Consider the following 23,040-nt stretch of genomic DNA (forward strand, 5'->3'; position numbering starts at 1 on the left):
AAGAGCTTCCCTGGAGGCTTAGTGGTAGAGAATCTGCCTGCCAGTGTAGGAGATACTGGTTTGATCCCTGGATTGGGAGGATCCCCTGGACAAGGAAATGGCAACCCGCTCTGGTATTCTTGGCCGGGAAATCCCATGGACAGAGCAGCCTGGTGGGGTACAGTCCAAAGGGTCACAAAAGAGTTAGACATGACTAAGCAACTGCCTTAGAAAGTATGGATTTAGTAGTGAATAGAACAGACTTAGTCCCTGTTTTTTGGAGTTGCCATTGTAGTTGGGGGAGACAGGCCATAAATATACATTTGTCTCCTCAAGTGCCCATGGGGACCTCTCTTCAATCTGCACTCACCCTAGCTGAATGAATGAATCTAGCCTAGTGGTTTTAAGTATCATTTAAATTCTGATGGCTTCTTAACGTATATCGCTAGCTTAGTCCTCTATCCCAAACTCCAGACTTGTACAACCAACTGCCCACCTGACATCTCCACTTGGATATCTAATAGGCATGTCAAACCAAATGTGTGAGAACAGAATTCTTTTTTAAAATTAAATTTTATTTTTTCTTCCAGTTTTATTGAGATAAAATTTGACATATAGCACCATATAAGTTTAAGGTGTACAACATAATGATTTGACTTACATACAACATGAAATGATTATCACAGTAGGTTTAGTTAACATCAGTCATCTCCTATAGATAAAAAATTAAAGAAATAGAAAAAATTTTTTTTCCTTGTGATGAGAACACTTAGGATTTATTCCCTTAACAATTTTTATATGTAACATATAGCAGTGTTAATGATATTTATCATGTTGTTCATTACATCCATAGTATTTATTTATCTTATAACTTGAAATGTATACCTTTTGACCACCTTCATCAGTTACCCCCTTCTCCAATCCCCTACCTCTGGTAACACCTATCTGATCTCTTCTATGAGTTTGTTTCTTTATTTTTGAAGTATAATTGACCTATGACACAATCTTCCTGTTAAACAACGTAGTGATTCAGTATAGCTATACACTTCAAAATGATAACCACAGTAAGTCTAATTATGATATATCACCCTACCAAGATATTGGCTAGTTATTAACTATATTTCTCACACTGTACCCTTCATATCTGTGGCTCATTTATTTTGCACCTGAAAGTTTGCATCTCTTCATATCCCTCACCTATTTCTTTACTGCCCTCACACCTCTCCCCTCTGGCAACCACCTGTTCGTTCTCTGTATCTATACTCTGTTTCTGTTCTGTTACATTTGTGCATTTGTTTTTTTAGATTCCACATATAAGTGAAATCATACAGTAGTTGTCTTTCTGTCTGATTTATTTCACTTAGCGTAGTACCCTCTAAATCCATCCATGTCTTCACAAGTGGCAACATTTCATTCTTTTTTAATGACTAATATTCCATTGTGTGTGTATGTATGTTTGTGTATATATATACATATATGTAAACACATATATTCATACATACCACATCTTTATCCATTCGTCTGTTTTTTGTACTTATTTATTTTGGGGCCATGCAGCATGCAGGCTCTTAGCTCCCCAGCCAGGGATCGTACTTGTACTGCCTGCATGAACCGCGGACTGCCAGGGAATTCTCTATCCAATCATCTATTGGTGGACCCTTAGGTTGCTTCTGTGTCTTGGCTATTGTAAATAAAGCTGTAATGAACAAAGAGGTCCATGTATCTTTTCCACTTGGCATTTTCATTTTCTTTGGATAGATACCCAGAAGTGGAACTGCTGGGCCATATGGTAGTTCAGTTCTTAATTTTTTGAGGAACTACCAAATTGTTCTCCATAGTTTACATTCCAATTTACGTTCCCACCAACAGTTCAGAAGCTTTTTAGTTTGAAGTCCCTTTGTTTATTTATTTGGCTGTGCTGTGTGGCATGCACAATCTCAGTTCCTCAATCAGGGATTGAACCTGTGCCCCCTGCATTGGGAGCACAGAGTCTTAACCACTGGACCACCAGGGAAGTCCCCCATTTATTTATTCTTGCCTCTGTTTCCCTTTCCTGAGAAGACACACCTCCCCCCACCCCCACAAACTGCTACTAAGATCAACATGAAAGAGCTTGCTGCCTGAGTTTTATACTAGAAGTTTTATGGTTTCAGATCCTATATTTAAGTCTTTAATCCATTTCAAATTTATTTTTCTATATGACGTGAGAGAGTAGTCTGGTTTGATTCTTTTGCATGTTGTTGTCCCGTTTCCCTGGTATCACTTATTGAAGAGGCTGTCTTTCCCCCATTGTATATTCTTGACTCATTTCTTGTAGATTAAACAAATCTAGGGAATCCCCTGGTGGTCCAGTGGTTAGGACTCCATGCTTCCACCGCAGGGGATGAGGGTTTGATCCTTGGTCAGGGAACTAGGATCCCACATGCCTTGCAGCCAAAAATAACCCACCAAAAACCAAAAGCCCAAATGTACATTAAAGTGTGTATTTGAGAAGGGAATTCTTGATCTCGCCATCCTGCACCTCCCACTGTCAAACCCCCACTTCCAGTGTCCTCCCCATCCTAGGGAATGGCAGTGCCCATCTTTCCAGTTCTTCAGGCCAGTAACTGTGGCGTTATCCTGAATCCTCTCATTCTTTCACACACTGCATCCAATCAATTCCATATTTTATTTATTCAGAATCTATACAGAATCTCACCCTTCCACTGCCATCCCTCACTTTGGCCCCAGCCTTCATCTGCTCCTGCCTGGTCACGATACCAGATGTGTTAGGGGTTTCCTTGCTTCCACTTTTGACTTCTTGATGTTTGTGCTCAATATAGCAGCCAGGTAGTCCTGTGAAAACTAAGTCGCTGTTTAAAACTTGGTGCTGATTCCCATCTCCTCAGAGTGACAGCCAGTCTTTATAGCATCCTAAAAACCCCACAGTACTGGTTGCCTTCCATCCCCTTCCTTATGCCTCACCTCTCTGGCTGTATTTCCTACTGTTTTTCTTTTTTTTTCATTTCCTCCAGGCACACTGGCCTTCTTGTTATTTCTGGCAGAAGCCAGCCATGCTCTTGCCTCAGGGCCTTTGCACTTGCTATTTGCTCTGCCTGGAGTGTTCTTTTACCACATGCCTCAATTGATCTTTTATATATTTACACATGTATCAACTTTCTTAAAGTTATAGCCCCTAGTTCCATTTTCCCCTTCATTGTCTCTTTTTTTCTGTAGAACTTATCTCCTTTTAACATACTACACATTTTATGATCATTTTTGTTGTTTATTGTCTTTAAGCATCACAAGGGCAGAATCTTTTTGTCTGTTTTGTTCCCCCTGTGTATCCTCAGAACTTAAAACAGTGCCTGGCATACAGCAAGTATTCAAAGTAGTGTTTGTTGGAAAAATAAATGATGGGTGGGTACTGTGAAGACAATATAAATGGTTTTTAAAAGCACAGATGAATTTTTAAATTTTTAAATTTTATTGGAGTATAGTTGATCTACAATGTTGTGTTAGTTTCAAGTATACAGCAAAGCAATTCAGTTATACATATGTTCATTCTTTTTTTTTTAGATTCCTTTCTCATATTGGTTATCACAAAATATTGAGTAGGGTTCCCTGTGCTATACAGTAGGTCCTTGTTGGTTATCAAATGGATTTTAAATGTTCCACATACCTGGGAATAATGTTATGTAACAGTGAGTTTATAGATAATAGTTGTTATTTTTTGAAGTACTCATTTCCTGTTAGATAGCTTCCCCCCTACATATTCAGGACTGTGATCCTTGATTAAATTTCCTGTATCTCTGAATTCACGGGGGAGGAAATATTTCTTTAAATTTATTTTTAAATTACATGCATTACATCAGTGTGTTCTCATGGTAAAAATAAAACAAAATAACAGATATATATATGGAGTAAACAATGAAAACACTTTTTCATCTATTCTCCTAATGGTAATTTCTTCCCCAGAGATAACCCAAGTTAACAATTCATTGTGAATTTTTCTAGGCCAGTGCTATCCAGTAGAACTTTCTGTGATGATTGGAATGTTCTACATCTATGATAATGCAGTAGCCGCTAGCCACATGTGGTTATTGAGCAATTGAAATATGGCTAGTGGAACTGAGAAACTGAGTTATTTTATATAAATTTAATTAATCATAACTTTGCTAGCATGTGAAATGAGTGCACTTGTGTGGTACTTTGAACATTCTTTGGCATTGCTCTTCTTTGAGATTGGAATGAAAACTGACCTTTTCCAGTCCTGTGGCCACCGATGAGTTTTCCAAATTTGCTGGTATATTGAGTGCAGCACTTTAACAGCATCATCTTTTAGGATTTGAAATAGCTCAGCTGAAATTCCATTACCTCCTCTAGCTTTGTTCCTAGTGATGCTTCCTAAGCCCCACTTAACTTCACACTCTAGAATATCTGGCTCCAGGTGAGTGATTACACCATCATGATTATCCAGGTTGCTAAGATCTTTTTTGTACAGTTCTTCTGTGTATTCTTCCACCTCTTCTTAGTATCGTCTACTTCTGTTAGGTCCATACCGTTTCTGTCCTTTATTGTGCCCATCTTTGCATGAAATGTTCCCTTGTATCTCTAATTTTCTTGAGGAGATCTCTAGTCTTTCCCATTCAATTGTTTTCCTCTATTTCTTTGCACCGATCACTTAACAAGGCTTTCTTATTTCTTCTTGATATTCTTTGGAACTCTGCATTCAAATGGGTATATCTTTTCTTTTCTCCTTTGCCTTTTGTTTCTCTTCTTTTCTCAGCTATTTGTAAGGCCTCCTCAGACAACCATTTTGCCTTTTTGCATTTCTTTTTCTTGGAGATGGTCTTGATCACAGCCTCCTGTACAATGTTATAAACCTCCGTCCATAGTTCTTCAGGCACTCTGTCTATAAGATCTAATCTCTTGAATCTGTTTGTCACTTCCACTGTATAATCATAAGGGATTTGATTTAGATCATACCTGAATGGTCTAGTGGTTTCCCCTACTTTCTTCAATTTTAGTCTGAATTTTGCAGTAAGGAGTTTATGATCTGAGCCACAGTCAGCTCCCAGTCTTGTTTATGCTCACTGTATAGAGCTTCTCCATCTTTGGCTACAGAGAATATAATCAATCTGATGTCAGTATTGAGCATCCAGTGATGTCCATGTGTAGAGCTGTCTCTTGTGTCTTTGGAAGAAGGTGTTTGCTATGACCAATGCATTCTCTTGACAAGACTGTTAGCCTTTGTCCTGCTTCATTTTGTACTCCAAGGCCAAATTTGCTTGTTATTCCAGGTGTTTCTTGACTTCCTACTTTTGCATTCCAGTCCCCTATGATGAAAAAGACATCTTATTTTTATGTTAGTTCTAGAAGGTCTTGTAGGTCTTCATAGAACTGTTCAACTTCAGCTTCTTCAGCATTACCAATTAGGGTATAGACTTGGATTACTGTGGTATTGAATGGTTTGCCTTGGAAACAAACAGATCATTTTGTCATTTTTGAGATTGCACCCAAGTACTGCATTTTACACTCTCTTGTTGACTATGAGGGCTACTCCATTTCTTCTAAGGGATTCTTTCCCACAGTAGTAGATATAATGGCCATCTGAATTAAATTCGCCCATTTCTGTCCATTTTATGCATGCTAAGTCACTTCAGTCATGTCCGACTCTGTGAGACCCCTTGGACCATAGCCTACCAGGCTCCTCTGTTCATGGGATTCTCTAGGCAAGAATACTGTAGTGTGTTGCCATTCCCTTCTCCAGGGGATCTTCCCAACCCAGGTATCAAACCCGCATCTTTTATGTCTCCTGCATTGGCAGGCGGGTTCTTTACCACTAACGCTACCTGGGAAGCCCTATCCATTTTAGTTCACTGGTTCCTAAAATGTCAGTGTTCACTCTTGCTGTCTTCTGTTTGACCACATGCACTTTACTTTGATTCATGGACCGAACATTCCAGGTTCCTATGCAATATTGCTCTTGAGAGCATCAGATTTTACTTTCACCACCAGCCACATCCACAATTGGGCATTGTTTCCAAGAACTTCCAGATTTGCAAACTGGATTTGGAAAAGGCAGTGGAACCAGAGATCAAATTGCCAGCATCTGTTGGATCATAGAAAAAGCTAGAGAAAAACATCTGCTTCATTGCAGAAGGCTGGGTGCCTAAGAATTGATGCTTTTGAACTGTGGTGTTGGAGAAGACTCCTGAGAATCCCTAGGACTGCAAGGAGATCAAACTAGTCAATCCTAAAGGAAATCAATCCTGAATATTCATTGGAGGGACTGATGCTGAAGCTGAAGCTCCAATACTTTGGCCACCTGATACGAAGGCCCAACTTATTGGGCCAGACCCTGATGCTGGGAAAGACTGAAGGCAGGAGGAGAAGGGGGTGACAGAGGATGAGATGGTTGGATGGCATCACTGACTCAATGGACATAAGTTTGAGCAAGCTCTGGGAGATGGTTTAGGACAGGGAAGCCTGGCGTGGTGCAGTCTATGGGGTCACAAAGAGTGACTGAATGACATGACTGAGTGACTGAATGACGATGACAAATCATAACTTGAATTTAAATTGTCACGTAGGGCCAATGGCTATGTGGTATTGGACAGAACAGTTCTCACCTATTTCTATACGATTGCCTAGTTCTCTCTAACCATAAATGATATCATACTGTATAACATGTGTATATATTGTTTTGTGACTTGCCTTTTGCATTCATAAAAATGTCTTAGAAATTGTTCCCTGCCTGTGCAGGTGTATCTATCTTGCTGTTTTTAATGGTGCCTATTAGTTTAGAATATGTGTGAGCCGTACTTAGTCAAGTGAAAAATGGGTATTTCTTGGTACTGAGCTGTGTACTGGGCCTCCTCTTCCTGTGTGCCACTGCTCTTTGTTGAGTCTTTGCACCAGCTGCCTGATCTGAGATTCTTTGTCATCAATTACACCGTCCAAGAGTCCAGTGATTCACATGTGTTAGGCCTCTAGTCACCTCTGAGATCTACTTTGTCTTTACTCTCTGTTTTCAGAAGATTAAAAATACTCTGATCCCAAATAAAATCAGGCATTAAAAAAATGCATTCAGTGACAAGTAGATAGAAACCCGACAGCATGGGACTGAAGGATGAACTTTGGGCCATCTTTTTGTGTTTCTGATTTTACAGTTCTAAGGTCAGTCAGTCCTAAAGCCAAAGACCTCCATAGGGGAAGGAGAGTCTTTCTTTCTCTTCTCTCTTACATATCCTGACTAAAATGTTCTGTTGTTGTACAAGTCTTTCCAACTGGAAGACATTCTTTAGACAATTATGACTTTATTAACTATGGGTAATTCACTTTTCAATTGATTTCTGTGGTTTTTAACATGCCTCATCAACATTTATTGGCTAAATTTATTGAGCCTGGCATCATACTGTTATATACACCATATCAGTCAAGGCCTAGGCGAGACATAGGCGGCTTACTCTAAAGGGGGAATTTGGAGACAGCTTAACAAAGGGACTCGGAGAAGGCAATGGCACCCCACTCCAGTACTCTTGCCTGGGAAATCCCATGGATGGAGGAACCTGGTGGGCTGCAGTCCATGGGGTCGCAAAGAGTCGGACACAACTGAGCGACTTCACTTTCACTTTTCACTTTCATGCATTGGAGAAGGAAATGGCAACCCACTCCAGTGTTCTTGCCTGGAGAATCCCAGGGACGGGGGAGCCTGGTAGGCTGCCATCTATGGGGCCACACAGAGTAGGACACAACTGACGTGACTTACCAGCAGCAGCAGTAACAAAGGGACTCTTTTTAAAGGCATGCACAGAGTTTAAGGAAACCTCAAAGTATAGTATGGGTATAGTACCTGAAGCCTAGAAACACTGGGAGGCCTAGACACATTGCCAGCCCTAGGCAGGAAAGGGCTACGGGGAGAATGCGGTTACCAGAAGCTCATGGAGCTATGGCTCTCAGGCAGAGGGCGGGACTAGCATACTAGTTCCTCTCAGGGAGGATACCAGCGGGATGAGTACCCTCTTGTTCTACCCTCCAGCATTTTGCATGCTTCCCATGGACCCAACCCAACTGGAAGCAGGAAGGCAAGAGAACCCAGTGGTGGAGTCCATACAGAAAGCCATACGCTGAGGAGTAAAGAAGGTGGGAGAGTATGTATTGTGGAGAGGCAGAAGGAAGACGTTAATCACGCATACATCATTTCATTTACTCCTCACAACAACTTCATGAGATAAATCATTTTTTTTCAATGACTGCTCCTTTTTATTATTTTTTTTCTTTTATTTTTGGCTGTGCTGGGTCTTTGTTGTGGCATGCGGGCTTTCTCTAGTTGCAGTGTGTGAGAGTTGCCCCACAGCACGTGGGGTCTTAGTTCCCCACCAGGGATCAAATCCATTTCCCCTTCATTGGAAGGTGGATTCTAACCACTGGGGAATTCCTGGGGAATTCCCAGGGAAGTCCTGAGATAGATCATTTTATTATCATTCTTTTATGGATGTTCTGGATGAGGATACTGAAGGTTAGAGAGGTTAAGGACCAGCAATTTTCTAAAACTCAAATTTAGAAAATCAAATGGCCACTGATTTATGGAACTAGGATTTGAACTCAGGCCTGACTGAATGGCCCCACTGTAGTTAAAAGTAGCTTAGCTTAAACAAGCAGCTTTACAGTTGGCCTGTCACCCTCAGTAGTACCATGCTAAATTTTGATTGGTTGATTAACTTGCTGTGTGATTGAGCCCGTTGTCAGTCAGAGATGCCTAGTGCATAAATAGAGGTTCTACTGACCACTTTTGCACTCAAGTAATGTTTGTATTGTATATCTTATATAGTGCCTAGAGCTGGTGATGGACAGGGAGGCCTGGCGTGCTGTGATTCATGGGGTCGCAAAGAGTCAGACACGACTGAGTGACTGAACTGAACTGAACTGAATAGCTTTTAAGTAAATAGTTGATAATGTCCAGTTGAACATATTCTGCAAATGAAATGCCCGGTATCTAGTCTTCCCCTTAAGAAGACTGATGGGAACATACTTTCATGTGGCACTGCCATGTAGTTTGCGTAACCAGAGCTTTGTATAGGCAATATGTCTGCATGCAATGACTGGGTGTTCTGAAATCTTAAATTAGGTACAAGTTTTATTGCAGTCTAGCTCCAACTCTGTGGTCTGGCAAGGCCTTTGCATATGAGAGGTTCAGGGCGCTGGGCCAGGACTTCTTAACCCTTTAAAAATCCTCACTCTCCTCTAAACATAAAAATTTCATGGGCCTCTCTAGCCCTGAATTTGGTATATGGCTTCCTAAGGGGGCATAGTCTATCCTCTGATGATCTCTATCAGTCAAGAGGCTTAATTTCGATGACTTGTATGTTGAAGAGGGTAGAATTTTCCCTCACATATAAAATTGCTAAAAATTTAATATGCCTGTTCAAACTAATACCTCTTCCTATTCTAAAAAGGCCACCCTTCACCTTTGAGGATTGCTGCCCCACAGCCAATTTTGTTTTTCCCTTTCTTATTTCTTCCCCCACTCCCTTATCTATCCTATAAACATCTGGCATCATATGAAACACACAGAATTCGATAGTTAGTAAACACTCGACAATGTGATCTGGTGATTTGGAGTCTTAAGCTGAGGCTTGTTTATATGTAAGTAATCTGGCCTATTTCACTAAGTCTGGGTAAAAATGAAGTCCCATGCTTTTGTTTTTTCAATTGTTTGCTCCCCCATCACTTTTCTAATTAGCGAGAAGTCCAGTATCTTGTTTTTGAAACCCCTTTGTCCTGATTATCTTAGAATCCTAGTGTGTCCTCAGTTCAAAGGGAGCCCAAAAGGTCACTGAGTCTGAGGGATCTACCCCTGCTGTTGCTTCTTGCTGCCACTTGGTGTCACTGTTGAAGACAGGTCCTTTACAGTTCAGTAGAGGCAGTACCTGCCTCTCAGGGTACAAATTAAATGAACTAATACATGTGATAGCATATAGACGGATACATGGCACTAGGTAAGCACTTGAAGGTTTGTATGTTATGTTATTGGGCCTCAGTTTTATGTCTCATGTAGGGCCTAGACCAGAGAATCCCTGGAACCATCCTAGCTCTGGCAAACAGTGAGAAATAGATGGGGGCCTGGGTGTCCTGCAGGCTGATATAGAGCCTGGAGGCCAGGATGGACCAGTCAGGGTCCCCCTCGAGCCTCTGGCTGTCTTAATCCTGTTGTCCTGAGGTTGGTCTGCCATTTGTAGGTGGAGGGGACAACCTGATAGCATAGAATTCCTTCTCTAAATGTATTTATTTATTTCGGGATATGCTGGGTCTTTGTTGCTGTGTATATTTTTTTCCACTAGTTGCAGCAAGCGAGGACTACTCTCTAGTTGCAATGCACGGGCTTCTCATTGCAGTGGCTTCTCTCGTTGTGGAGCATGGGCTCTAGAGCACGTGGGCTTCAGTAATTGTGGCTCCCAGGCTCTAGGGCACAGGCTCAGTAGGTGGGGCTCCCAGGCTCTAGGGCACAGGCTCAGTAGGTGGGGCTCCCAGGCTCTAGGGCACAGGCTCAGTAGGTGGGGCTCCCAGGCTCTAGAGCACAGGCTCAGTAGGTGGGGCTCCCAGGCTCTAGGGCACAGGCTCAGTAGTTGGGGTGCCCAGGCTCTAGAGCACAGGCTCAGTAGTGTGGTGCATAAGCTTTGTTGCTCCATGGCATGTGGGATCTTCCTGGATCAGGGATTGAACCTGTATGTCCTGCGTTGGCTGGTGGATTCTTTACCACTGAGTCACCAGGGAAGCCCTAGAATTCCTTCTAAATCAAATGATTTGCTATGACTCAGAGGAGGAGGTTCTGCGATGTTCAGGCTGCCAAAAACTGCCTCAGATCACAGGGCTGGTTGATGATAGCTGGTCCTTAACCAAAGTCTTCCTGAAAGTAGAGCTTGAATTTCAACCTAGGAAGTATCCTAGAGAACAAGCCTGTCTGACATTCATTTATTTTTACACTCTTCCCATTCTAAGCACAGTGCCTTGTACATAACAAGAAGTACCCCATCTCCATGTCAACTACTATTAATGGACTACTCACATGCTCACAAGTACATTTAAGAGCATCCTCTGCCTTCCATCTCTTTGCTTCATCTGTTTTCCTACTTCTAGGTCACAATGATTAAGAACAAAATGCACAGTGCACATAAACCTGTTTTCACCTTTGAGTAACTACTGTTGCTTTACAACTCTAATTACCAGATTTCACACCCTCTAAAATATATTGATACCTTTCTTGGAAAACAGCAACACCTTATATCTTTAATAAAGTTTGTGACTAGCACATAAAAGATCTCCAATTAGTAATTTATTTTAGATCATGTAAAAAAGATTCACTGGCCACATACATTGAAGGTTAATGAATCATTAAACCCCATTTGCCAATTCATTTGTCTATTTGGGTTGTGTCCTAAAAATTCATTCATGAGTCAGTTTGCTTGTTTCAATGGGGAACTACATAATAAATATAATTATTCATAATATATAATATATACTATGATATATAACAGTGAACACTAATAGAAGCTAGAAGCACTGGAAATGGCTCCAAGTTCATTGGGTACCAGGTCCTTCACATACCTGATGCCCATTTTTCACAACACCCCTATAAGATAGGTACCCATTTTACAGATAAAAGTGAGTTTCAGCTAAGTTGAGGAGCTTCCTTTTAAGAACACACAAAGTCAGATACATTTCTTTTTAAAAAAAATACATATTTGGCCGCACTAGATCTTAGTTGCATCACGCAGGATCTTAGTTCTCTGACCAGGCACCCTGCACTGGAAGCATGCAGCATGGAGTCTTAACCACCAGTGAAAGTGTTAGTCACTCAGTTGTGTCAGACTCTTTGCAACCCCATGGACTGTAGCCCACCAGGCTCCTCTGTCCATGGGATTTCCCAGGCAAGAATACTCAAGTGGGATGCCATGCCCTCCTCCAGGGGATCTTCCCCACCCAGGGATCAAACCCAGATCTACCCGCAGTGCAGGCATGTCCCCAAAGTGAGATACATTTCTTGCCCCAAAGGCAGCTCCTGCTAAAGAGGCCATGACAGGCTACCCATGACCTCCCTCACTAGTCCTCCTCCCTTCACTAACCAGCCCCTGGGCCCCAGGTGGCACCTGACTGAGTGCCAACCAACCCTTCCTGTGGCCTCATCCGAACAGATGAACTTGGTCAAGTTGATCTTCCATTAGGATTTTGAATTGGGAAGCATGGAAAGAAGCAGAAAGTGGGTAGGAGGAGGGAGGAGTTGGGACTGAAAGGCTGAACCCAAAGCCGTTGAAAGAAGGTTGGGCGGGGAGACTGAGGAAGCTGCAATGGGCCATATTCAAGCTGAAGTTTCTGAGGGAGGAGAAGGCAGAGACTTGAATGTAGTGGAAGGAAACAGAGTAATCTGAGCGGGACAGAAAGACGGACATGCAGAGAGCAGCCAGGTCAACGTAGAGCACTCTGGGGCCAGGCGCTGCCCCTTTCTCCTTTCCCCCCACAGTTTGTGTGCCAGGATAGCTGTAAAGTAAGCCTTCATCTCTTGACTTAGCTGTAGTATCTGTTCCTTTCAACCAGGAGAGTCAAATTAGAACACAGAGCCTTTAAGTGCTAGAAAGGGGATTTGAACCCCCATTTTGTGGCTACAGAGCCTCTGCTGTCATCCCTGCCCCTGCGCCCCTTTATTTCTTCACAAATACGGCCCTGACCCATCATGGCCTACAAGGTCACCTTAATGTATCTCAAAGGGAGGCAGTAAGAGACTCAAGTTTCCCGAATCCATGTCTCAAGTCTTGATTTGCTTTCAGAGCCCTGAATGGGAGGGTGGGGGTTAAGAAAGCCTCAGGCAACTGAGCGGTCTCCAGACAACTTTAGGGCAGGACTCCAGCTGCCAGGGCAAAAGGTACAACAATGGGGAGTGGGTAGGGGCAGGTCAGTGGAGCATGGGGGTCCCCCCAGAATGGGGACTGGTCTTATCTTTGCTTCTACCTCCAGTTCTCAGATGTCACCTGACGTGTATATAAGTGAATGAGTGAATGAATGGCAGTCTCACAGCCCCCTTCACATGTATGGATCATTCTTTAGTCTTCCCAAGTTAAGGAACACCTGTGTCTATCTCTAAGAAATAATTCGTGCAGCAATATGAGTAATGTTCACAGTGACTCGTCACCTTCAGCTTTAAAAATATTGAAGATAAGGTAGCGAAGACCATGGTAAGGACGTAGTTCAAAGACGACAGATGGATTCTGGATTGCACTTGCCCCTTGTTTACAGAAATACGGCTCACTTTGTCTTCCTCTGTCTAGAGAGAGTGAGGTTTTCATTTTAAGAGGCTGACTCAAAAATGCAGAGCCACTTCCTGGGCAGGCTTCCAAGTGACTACATCTCTCTGACAGCGCTCCCCAGAGCCCCAGCCCGAGCTGCCTGGGGCGGGGCCTCCAGCCGTTGGTGGCTGTTGGAACGACCAGAGAGGAGCAGTTATCTGCAGCCCGCCAGAAATGCTGGGCTTTTAGGCCCTCCCCGGGCACAGATAACTGCTTGGGCCTTTGCGCTAAAGAGACGTCAGAGTTTGTGATTGGCCAGGCCGCTGTGTGTGAAATACAGATGTCTGCCACACTCCTGACCATGGCATTCCTTCCAGCCGAGTACCCCCGGGTGTGGGTAAGTCTGAATGTTTGAAGTCTGCCCTGGTTGTTTGTGAAATGCTCCAAGCTGAGCATGGTGCCTTTCCAGGGGGCATGACTTGGCATGTTCCTTAATCCTGCTAAGCCTCAGTTTCCTTTTCTGCGATGCAGAGATGATATCATCCTGTGCTGTAGAAGGACAGAATGCCTATAGGAGGAGAGCGGTATCTAGCCATCATAGGGTATTGCAGGGCCTGGGGGAAATAACATGTTCAGGGCACCACGTCTGGTACCTGGCAGATAGTACATGCTGGAGAGCTTATTGCTGAAGCATCAGTCAGGAAAAAAAAAAAAAAAAGCCGTCATGAACAATATCCCTGTTTTTCTTTCTAACAGTACGAGATTTCTCTGAAAGACTGAGTGGATATCTTCTACTTAATCATCCACATGTAGCCAACAGAAGTAAAACTTCAGGGGAAGTCAGTGCCAAAGCCAAGGCTGTCAGACTGAATTTACTCCCTTTCTCTTTTTTCCTTCTAGACCCTGACTGCACCTGCCCCATTTGCAGATGAAACGAGTTGTCTGTGCCAAGCACCCCATGAGAAACTGACCATTGCTCAAGCCCGCTTAGGGACACCAGGTGAGGCTGTACTACTTATTCTCTGGCGGGCCCTGTCCTGACATCTCAAGTGGCAGAAAGGCCCATCATTATGTGAGCAGCTCTTGCTTCAGATTGGAGACACGCATCTAGAGGTGATCGCACGGGGCGGGAAGGGTAAACGCCGATGTCGATCAACTGGACCAAGCAAAGTAGCCAAGGAAAAGATGTTGCAGGACCCTGGAGTTGCAGCCCCAGCTCTCTTCTTTACTTTCTACCGCCTGGGCGTCATGAGAACAGTCTGAATCTGTTTCCTCATGTGCAAACAGGGCTTTTTATGACAACTGCTGCTGCTACTGCTGCTGCTGCTAAGTCACTTCAGTCGTGACCAACTCTGTGCGACCCCATGGACCACAGCCTACCAGGCTCCTCCATCCATGGGATTTTCCAGGCAAGAGTACTGGAGTGGGATGCCATTGCCTTCTCCATTTATGACAACTAGATTGCATTAAACATACCATTGCATTTTTTAAAAACTGTGAAGTCATAGAAAAACCTATGCTACTGTAATTATTATCATTCTTAAAAGTCTGTGTTTTAAAAGTTTCTCCAAGTATGCCCTGGCTCTGTTCTAGGAACTTACTGTTCATTCCTTTAGCCCCTACCAGAGATGGAGAGGGAAGAGATGTAAAAAGAACTGTAAGGTGCTATCTCTGTTTCCTAAGAGCATTCACTATAATTAAAGAGACAAGACAACTAGATAGGAAATAAAAACCCACCAGTAGCTTGCATGCATGTTCTTAGGGGTTAAATCCTGCAGCACAAATGATAGTGACAGTTTTGAGAAGGGCAGATTCATCTGGCTTCAAGCAGTGAGGCAAGACCTAATCCCAGACCTGAGCTGATCTTTCAGAAAAAGTACGATGGGTTCTTTGTGGGCAGAAAATGGAAGGATATTGTGGGCAAGTGAGATAGGAGTAGTGAAGGCGCAATGATAGGGAGGGAGTGAGTGGCGTTTCTGTCGATTGGGATGGAGTGAAAAATAAGACTAGTCCAGCAGGTGAGCCTTCAGCCATTTGAGACGGCATAATTCTATGGTTTCCACTCGCCAGCCCAAAAAACAAACATCCCAAATGTAATAGAATCCATGGGACAAAGGACAGTTTGCTTAAGAGCAGCAGATATTTATTAAGTACTTACTGTACACTAAATTCTTTATCTTTATTGTCATTTCACTATCACAGCCCTATGTGGTTGATACTTTTAGCATTTCACAGGTGAGGAAGTGAAGGCTTTAGACCAGGGGTCCCCAACCTCCAGGATCAAGTGCCTGATGATCTGAGGTGGAGCTGATGTAATAATGACAGAAATAAAGTGCACAATAAATGTAATGTACTTGAATCATCCCCAAACCATCCCCACCCCAGTCCATGGAAAAACTGTCTCCCACAAAACCAGTTCCTGGTGCCAAAAAGGTTGGGGACCGCTAGTTTAGAGAAGCTGTGAATCTGCAGAAGATCGTTTAGCTAGTAAGTGGCAGTGTTTCTCACATTTGAGTCTGTCTTAGAATAACCCAGAGGGCTTATTAAAACACAGGTGGCTGGGCCTTACCCCCTGATTCAGTCCAACTGGGGTGAGACCCAAGAATGTGCATCTCTAAGAAGTTCCCAGGTGAGGCTGCTGCTGGGGAACCATGCTTTGAGAACCAGTGGTAAGTGCTAAAGCTGGGATTGGATCTCAAACCTGTTTGTGCTCAAGCTTGATCTGTTGGCCATGACACTCTGCTGCCCTTTAAGAAGAGCTTCGAGGGAGTGAAGTGAGGAGCAGAGCAGGCAGTTAGAGGGCTTTGTAGTGACTTCTTTGTTTAAATTTACTTATTTATTTTTGGCCACACTGGCTCTTTGTTGCTGTGTGGGCTTTCCCTAGTTATGGTGAGTGGGGCTGCTCTCTAGTTGTGGCGCACAGGCTTAGCTGCCCTGTGGCATGTGGGATCTTAGTTCCCGGACCAGGGATTGAACCCACGTTGCCTGTGTTGACAGGCGGATTCTTAACTACTGGATCACCAAGGAAGTCCTTATAATAACTTGTTGTGAAAATTTAGGCAAGAAAAGCCTTGAGGAGACAGTGCAGAACAGCTAAACCAGTGTGCAAAGAATCACCTGGAAAGTTTGTAAGCAGCAGAGGTTTTTGCTCACGCTCCCAGACTCCTAAATCTAGTGTGGAGCCCAGGCACCTGCATTTTTAACAAATAGCCCAGGCAATTCTGAAGTTGGTGACCTCTAGACCATAGCCTGAGAAATGCTGACACAGCAATAAATCTAAAAGGTGGAATCAAAGTCCAGGTGGTTATGAAGAGAACAGACTTGACTTCAAGTTAAAGGATGAGCTTTAGGCCCGAGCAGAAAAAGATCCTACTTTTCTAAGGGAAAGGAAAAGGGAATTTGAGCTTGCTTTCCATCTGCTAGGTGCTGTGCCCTGTAGGTACTCTAGTTAGTCTTTGCAAAAACTGGTTAAGGTGGGTATTTTTGTGCCCTCTCTACTGACAAGGCCGGTGACATGTGGAGAACTGGAAAGTAACTTGTCAAATGTCCCATCTGACCAATAGAGCTGGGATTCGATCTCAGGTCCCTCTCGCCTCATACCCCTGCTTTGTCCACCACGATGGGCTGCCCTGTGGAGCATGCGCCACAGCAGCCCATGGAGCTCAGTGAGAACATGCTCAGACTTTGAACTGGAGGCTAGCAAGTGTGTGAACAAGACAGAAGCTACGATCTTCTGTAGTGGGAGGACCATCTCCATGCCCACTGCTATTTTACCAGTACCTGGAGAAGTACTGTATGCTCAGTAAATACTTTGTGAATGAATGAATGAACGAATGAAAGACTGGGACAAGAAAAGGAGCTCATCAGTTGGAAATAGAATCAGAGAGGGTTTGACCTGCTGCTGGGGGTGACTGAGTGAGACTGAGTACCTGTAGGCTAACTGCCCAGTGTTTGTTTGCTGTTGCTGTTTCAATCGTTTATTCATTTTATTTTTGGTGGCACTGGGGCTTTGTCGCTGCACTCAGGCTTTCTCTGGTTGTGGTGAGCGGGGCTGCTCCTAGTTGCGGTGCACGGGCTTCTCATTGCAGTGGCTTCTCTTGTTGCAGAACATGGGCTCTACTCAGTAGCTGGGGCTCGCGGGCTCTAGAGCACAGGTTCAGTAGTGGTGGCACACAGGCTTGGTTGCTTCATGGAATGTGGGATCTTCCTGGACCAGGGCTCGAACTTGTGTTTCCTGCGTTGGCAGGAGGATTCTTACCCACTGTTCCACCAGGGAAGTCCCGCCAAGAGGTTTAAAGCCTTAGACTCCAGCTAGAATAAGATGGTGCATTTTCAAATAGCTGTACAGTGAGCTCTGTGGTACACAGGTCATTAGAGGAGGGGTGAGAGGGAGCAAAGGTGAACTACTACTCTCAGAAATTCTCCCCTTTTATCTCAGGTGACCATACTGGGAAGTCATCCAGGAGAATTGGTGATATTTGGTGGGCATCTGGCCAAGGGAACTTCTGTTAGGAAATCCTTTATTTAGAGCATCTTTAAAATTTTTATTTTTTTAATTTTTTTGGCTGTGTTGGGTCTTCATTGATGTGCACAGGTTTTTCTCTAGTTGCACAAAGCGGGGGCTATTCTAGTTGCAGTGTGTGAGCTTCTCATCGTGGGGAAGCTTGTAGCATAGCACAGACTCTAGGGGGCTGTGGACTCAGTAGTTGTGGCTGTCAGGCTCTAGAGCACAGGCTCAATAGTTCTGGCACGTGGGATGAGTTGCTCCATGGCCTGTAGGATCTTCCTGGATCAGTGATTGAACCTGTGTCTTCTGCACTGGCAGGTGGATTCTTTACCACTGGACCACTGGGGAAGCCCTACTTAGAACTTTTAATATCAGTGTTAAAATGTGACAAGAAGTTAGTTCTTTGATTACTTATAAGGCACATATTCATCTTAGACCACACTCTGATAGTCACTGAGAGTGGTCCTCAAACTTTAGCTTGCTTAGAACCCCCTGCAGGCCTTGCTAAAACCCTCTGCTGGGCCCCCTCCCAGATTTTGGTCTGGGTGAGGCTCGAGTATTTGCATCTCTAACAAGTTCCTAGGTAATGCCTGTCCTGGGAGTATATTGCTAGAACCACTGCTTAAGAGTAACTGTTGTTAGTGGTTGGAGCAAGTATTGTGGCGGTTATCTAAAGAATAGTTGTTGCATTGGATTGTTACTAGAGAAGCTCACAGAGTTTTAAAAATATCTTGCTATTTGACTATTGTTTAAGAAAACAAGAAAAACGTCATTGCCTTTTTGAAGTGTTTGGTAATTTTCAAGACTAGTAAGCACACTGAGCGCCGAAGAATTGATGCATTTGAACTGTGGTGTTGGAGAGGACTCTTGAGAGTCCCTTGGACTGCAAGGAGATCCAACCAGTCCATTCTGAAGGAGATCAGCCCTGGGATTTCTTTGGAGGGAATGATGCTGAAGCTGAAACTCCAGTACTTTGGCCACCTCATGTGAAGAGTTGACTCTTTGGAAAAGACTTTGATGCTGGGAGGGGTTAGGGGCAGGAGGAGAAGGGGACGACAGAGGATGAGATGGCTGGATGGCATCACGGACTTGATGGACGTGAGTCTGAGTGAACTCCAGGAGTTGGTGATGGACAGGGAGGCCTGGCGTGCTGCGATTCATGGGGTCGCAAAGAGTCAGACACGACTGAGCGACTGAACTGAACTGAACTGAAGCACACTTCTGTGGTGCTGTCTTGAACATCCTGTCAAAAAAGGGAAAGAGACCTGTACTGGGGGTTTACAGCGTGTTTCAGGATTATAGTTGTAACTAAAGTCTTTCACTAATTCCTTCACTAGCCCATTTTATGACTTCATACGATCGCCTACTTTATGTTTCACAGGCTTAGGTCTACCCAAACAGGGGCTGGTGTATAAATTCTCAGAGAGGCTGCTCATAGCTTTTAGCTCCTGGACCTCATCTGTGAGGTCAGAGGGTGAGGATCCTTAAGAGAAGGGGCACAGTAGAGCAGTTGGAACTAGCACATTTAAAAAAAATTATTGAAGTATAGTTGATTTACAATGTTGTGTAAGTTTTTTCTGTACAGCAAAGTGGCTCAGTTATACATACACATATATTCTTTTTTATATTCTTTTCCACGGTATTTTTGTCACAGAGTATTAAATTTAGTTACCTGTGCAATACAATAGGACCTTCTCATTTATCCATACTATAACAGTTCGCCTCTGCTAATCTCAAACTCCCATTCCTTCCCTCCCCTGCTCACTCCCCTTGGCAACCGCAAGTCTGTCCTCTATATCTATGAGTTTGTTTTTGTATGTGTGTTGATTTATATTGTATTTTAGTTTCCACGTTTAAGTGATATCACATGCTTTCTGTCTTTTTCTTTCTGACTTCCTTCACTTAGTATGATGATCTCCGGGTCCATCCATGTTGCTGCAAATGGCATTGGTTGTTTTTTTTTTTTTTTTAATGGCATCTTTTTGATGGCTTTGTTGATGCCTAATGCCAATCTTTTTGATGCCATCTTTTTGATGGCTGATGGCATTGCTTTTCTAAAATGGCATCTTTTTGGTGGCTGCATGGTATTCTATTGTGTATGTGGACCACATCTTCTTTGTCCATTTGTCTGTCACCAGGCATGTAGGTTGTTTCCATGTCTTGGCTAGTGCAGATGGTGCTGCTATGAACATAGGGGTGTATGTATCTTTTTGAAATGCAGTTTTATCTGGGTATATGCCTGGGAGTGGGATTGCTGGATGATAACAGTGACTCCATTTTTACCTTTTGGAGGAACCTCCATACTGTTTTCTATAGTGGCTGCACCAGTTTACATTCCCATCTGTGTAAGATGGTTCCCTTTCCTCCACACCATTTCTTATTTACAGATTTTTTAATGATGGCCATTCTGACTGGTGTGACATAATACCTCATTGTAGTTTTGATTTGCTTTTTTTAAATAATTAGATACATTAAGCATCTTTTCATGTGGTTTTGGCCATCTGTATGTCTTCTTCAGAGAAATGTCTGTTTAGGGCTTCTGCTCATTTTTTGATTGGGTTTTTTTTATTGTTGTTGAGTGGAACTGGCACCGTTAATCTTAGCTGAACTTGTCCAGCTGTGGAGCTATGACCCTCCAAGGTTTATTAGTATGCATCCTGAGACAGAAAGAATCAGTCCTCTGCCTGTAGATAAAGGACAAGTTCAAATGATTGTTGCATAGGTTCCTTTCCAGTAAAGCCGACTGAGGAAAACTCAGTTGTGATTTCTTACTTTCCTTCACAAAAAGGGAATCTGCATTATTCTGTTCATGGTGATATGTATAAAGCTTTCAAAATGCATGTTGCAAGAGCCACCTTAATGAATTTTGCCTTAATTTTGTGTCACCTGTACTGTAATTTACTTAATTTTTCTTTAGATGTACTCTTTTTTAACTTTAATGTATTTTAAAAAGCAAATATCGATCTTTATCATTGAATGAAAGTAGCATCACTGCCTATAAGTAGAAGAAAATGATAAAGTTTATATAAAGCTATGTAAACTTTATAGGGACTTCCTTGGTGGTCCAGTGGTTAAGAACCTGCTTTGCAGTACAGGGGATGCAGGTTCAATCCCTGGTCTGGGAACTAAGATCCCACATGCCAGGGAGCAATTAAACCCTCATGTTACAACTAGACCCAAGGCAGCCAAGATGAATAAATAAAATAAACATTTTTAAAAAGCTATGTAAACTTTATAAATAGGAAACTATTAGATTTTGAAAGTTTAATTTTTTGCCACCTTTTTTGGTACATCAGTTGTACATAAAAACAAACTAAAGATAAATTACTGGGCATTCAGTAATAGTCTATCTTTCTCGTTTTTAAAAAAGACTCCATATTAGCATGTAGTTTTCTAGGAGGCATCATGAGTTAGAAGAACATTTTTGAGTTTGGTTTGCACTCAAACTGTCCTATCATATTGTATATCACATTATCATATCTTAAATCGGTTGTATGATGCTGGGTAAGCGCCTCAGCTTTACTGAGTTTTCATTTGTCCCTCTATGAGAGAGGATAGTAAGTCCTTTCTCCCTTACCTATTTCACAAAATTGATGGAAAGAATAAGTGAAATACATATGCTTTGTAAATCCATGTGTACTTTTAAAAAATAATTCGTTTATTCATTATGTTTATTCTTTTTGGCTGCACTGGGTCTTTGTTTCTGCACACAGGTTTTCTCTAATCGTGGCGAGTGGGGGCTGCTCTAGTTGTGGTGTGCGGGCTTCTCGTTGCAGTGGCTTCTATGTTGCGGAGGACAGGCTCCAGAGCTCTCAGGCTTTGGTCCAGAGCTTGCAGGCTTTGGTAGGCTTTGTGGTGCACGGGCGTAGTTGTTCTGTGGCATGTGGAATCTTCCCAGACCAGGGATTGAATCCATGTTCCCTGCATTGACAGGCAGACTCTTAACCACCGGTTCACCAGGGAAGTCCCCCAAATGTACTTTTAAGGCATTGTTAACAAGCTCCTTTTAAAGAGCCATAAGAAAAAAATGAATAATCACCCTTTTATTGTTGCCTGAATCTGAAACAATATCAAGAAACCCCATAACATGCCCTGCAAAAATGTGAACTCACATGTAATGTAGTTGATGATTGCCTCCTATCTGGCCATATGGTATGTATATATTTAACTTTTTGACCAACTGCCAAACTGCTTTCCAATGCATTTGTACCATTTTACATTCCCATCAGCAGTGTATGAGAGTTCCGTTTGCTCTATATCCTCCCCAGCACTTGGTATGGTCAATAATTTTTGAAATTTTTAGCCATTCTAATGAGTAGGAAGTAATATCTCAGGATGACCTTAATTTGTATTTCCCTAATGACCAATGGGGTTGAGGATCTTTTCATGTCCTTATTTTCGATCTTCTATTTGGCTGTTGAAATTTTTTTGCTCTTTTAAAAGAGTTGTTTATCTTAGTATTGAGTCTTGAGGGTTCTTTATATATTCTAGATACAAGTCTAAAATACATACTTTCTAAATATTTTCTCCTGAAGACTTGCCTTTTCATATTTGTAAAAATGTCTTTTGAAGAATAAATATTTTAAATAAGGTTTAATATATATATATTTTTGTTTTATAGTGTGTCCTTTTTGGTTCCTATTTAAGAAATTTTTTCCAAACTCAAAGTCACTACAATTTTTTTCTTTTTTCTTCTAGAAGTTTTATTTATTTTTTAAAACTTGGAATATAATTGCTTTACAATGTTGTATTAGTTTCTGCTGTACAACAAAATGAATCAGCTATAGGTATACATATATCCCCGATATATATATATGGACTGCAGCACGCCAGGCCTCCCTGTCCATCACCAACTCCTGGAGGTTACCCAAACTCATGTCCATTGAATCGGTGATGCCATCCAACCATCTCATCCTCTGTCATCCCCTTCTCCTCCCACCTTCAATCTTTCCCAGCATCAGGGTCTTTTCCAATGAGTCAGCTCTTCACATCAGGTGGCCAAAGTATTGGAGTTTCAGCTTCAGCATCAGTCCTTCCAATGAACACTCAGAACTGATCTCCTTTACGATGGACTGGTTTGATTTCCTTGCAGTCCAAGTGACCCTCAAGAGTCTTCTCCAACACCACAGTTCAAAAGCATCAATTCTTCGGCACTCAGCTTTCGTTACAGTCCAACTCTCACATCCATACATGACTACTGGAAAAACCATAGCCTTGACTAAACAGGCCTTTGTTGGCAAAGTAATGTCTCTGCTTTTTAATATGCTCTCTAGGTTGGTCATAACATTTCTT

At 42.6% G+C, this 23,040-nt stretch overlaps 1 protein-coding gene across 3 annotated transcripts in view; it reads left to right on the plus strand.

The window, feature by feature from the left end:
• The window catches only part of PCYT1B (phosphate cytidylyltransferase 1, choline, beta), a 141,772-nt gene that overhangs the window by 48,601 nt on the left and 70,131 nt on the right, over window positions 1-23,040 (plus strand). For 2 of the 3 annotated variants that reach the window (XM_018044011.1, XM_018044010.1), the window contains exon 2: window positions 14,142-14,241. In XM_018044011.1, coding sequence (XP_017899500.1) covers window positions 14,142-14,241 — 100 coding nt within the window. Of the gene's footprint in view, window positions 1-13,437; window positions 13,639-14,141; window positions 14,242-23,040 lie in introns of those variants that run through there. The other variant, XM_018044012.1, reaches the window with a different exon arrangement.

Source organism: Capra hircus (genome assembly GCF_001704415.2).
Source record: "Capra hircus breed San Clemente chromosome X unlocalized genomic scaffold, ASM170441v1, whole genome shotgun sequence".
NCBI classification, from domain to species: Eukaryota; Metazoa; Chordata; class Mammalia; order Artiodactyla; family Bovidae; genus Capra; species Capra hircus.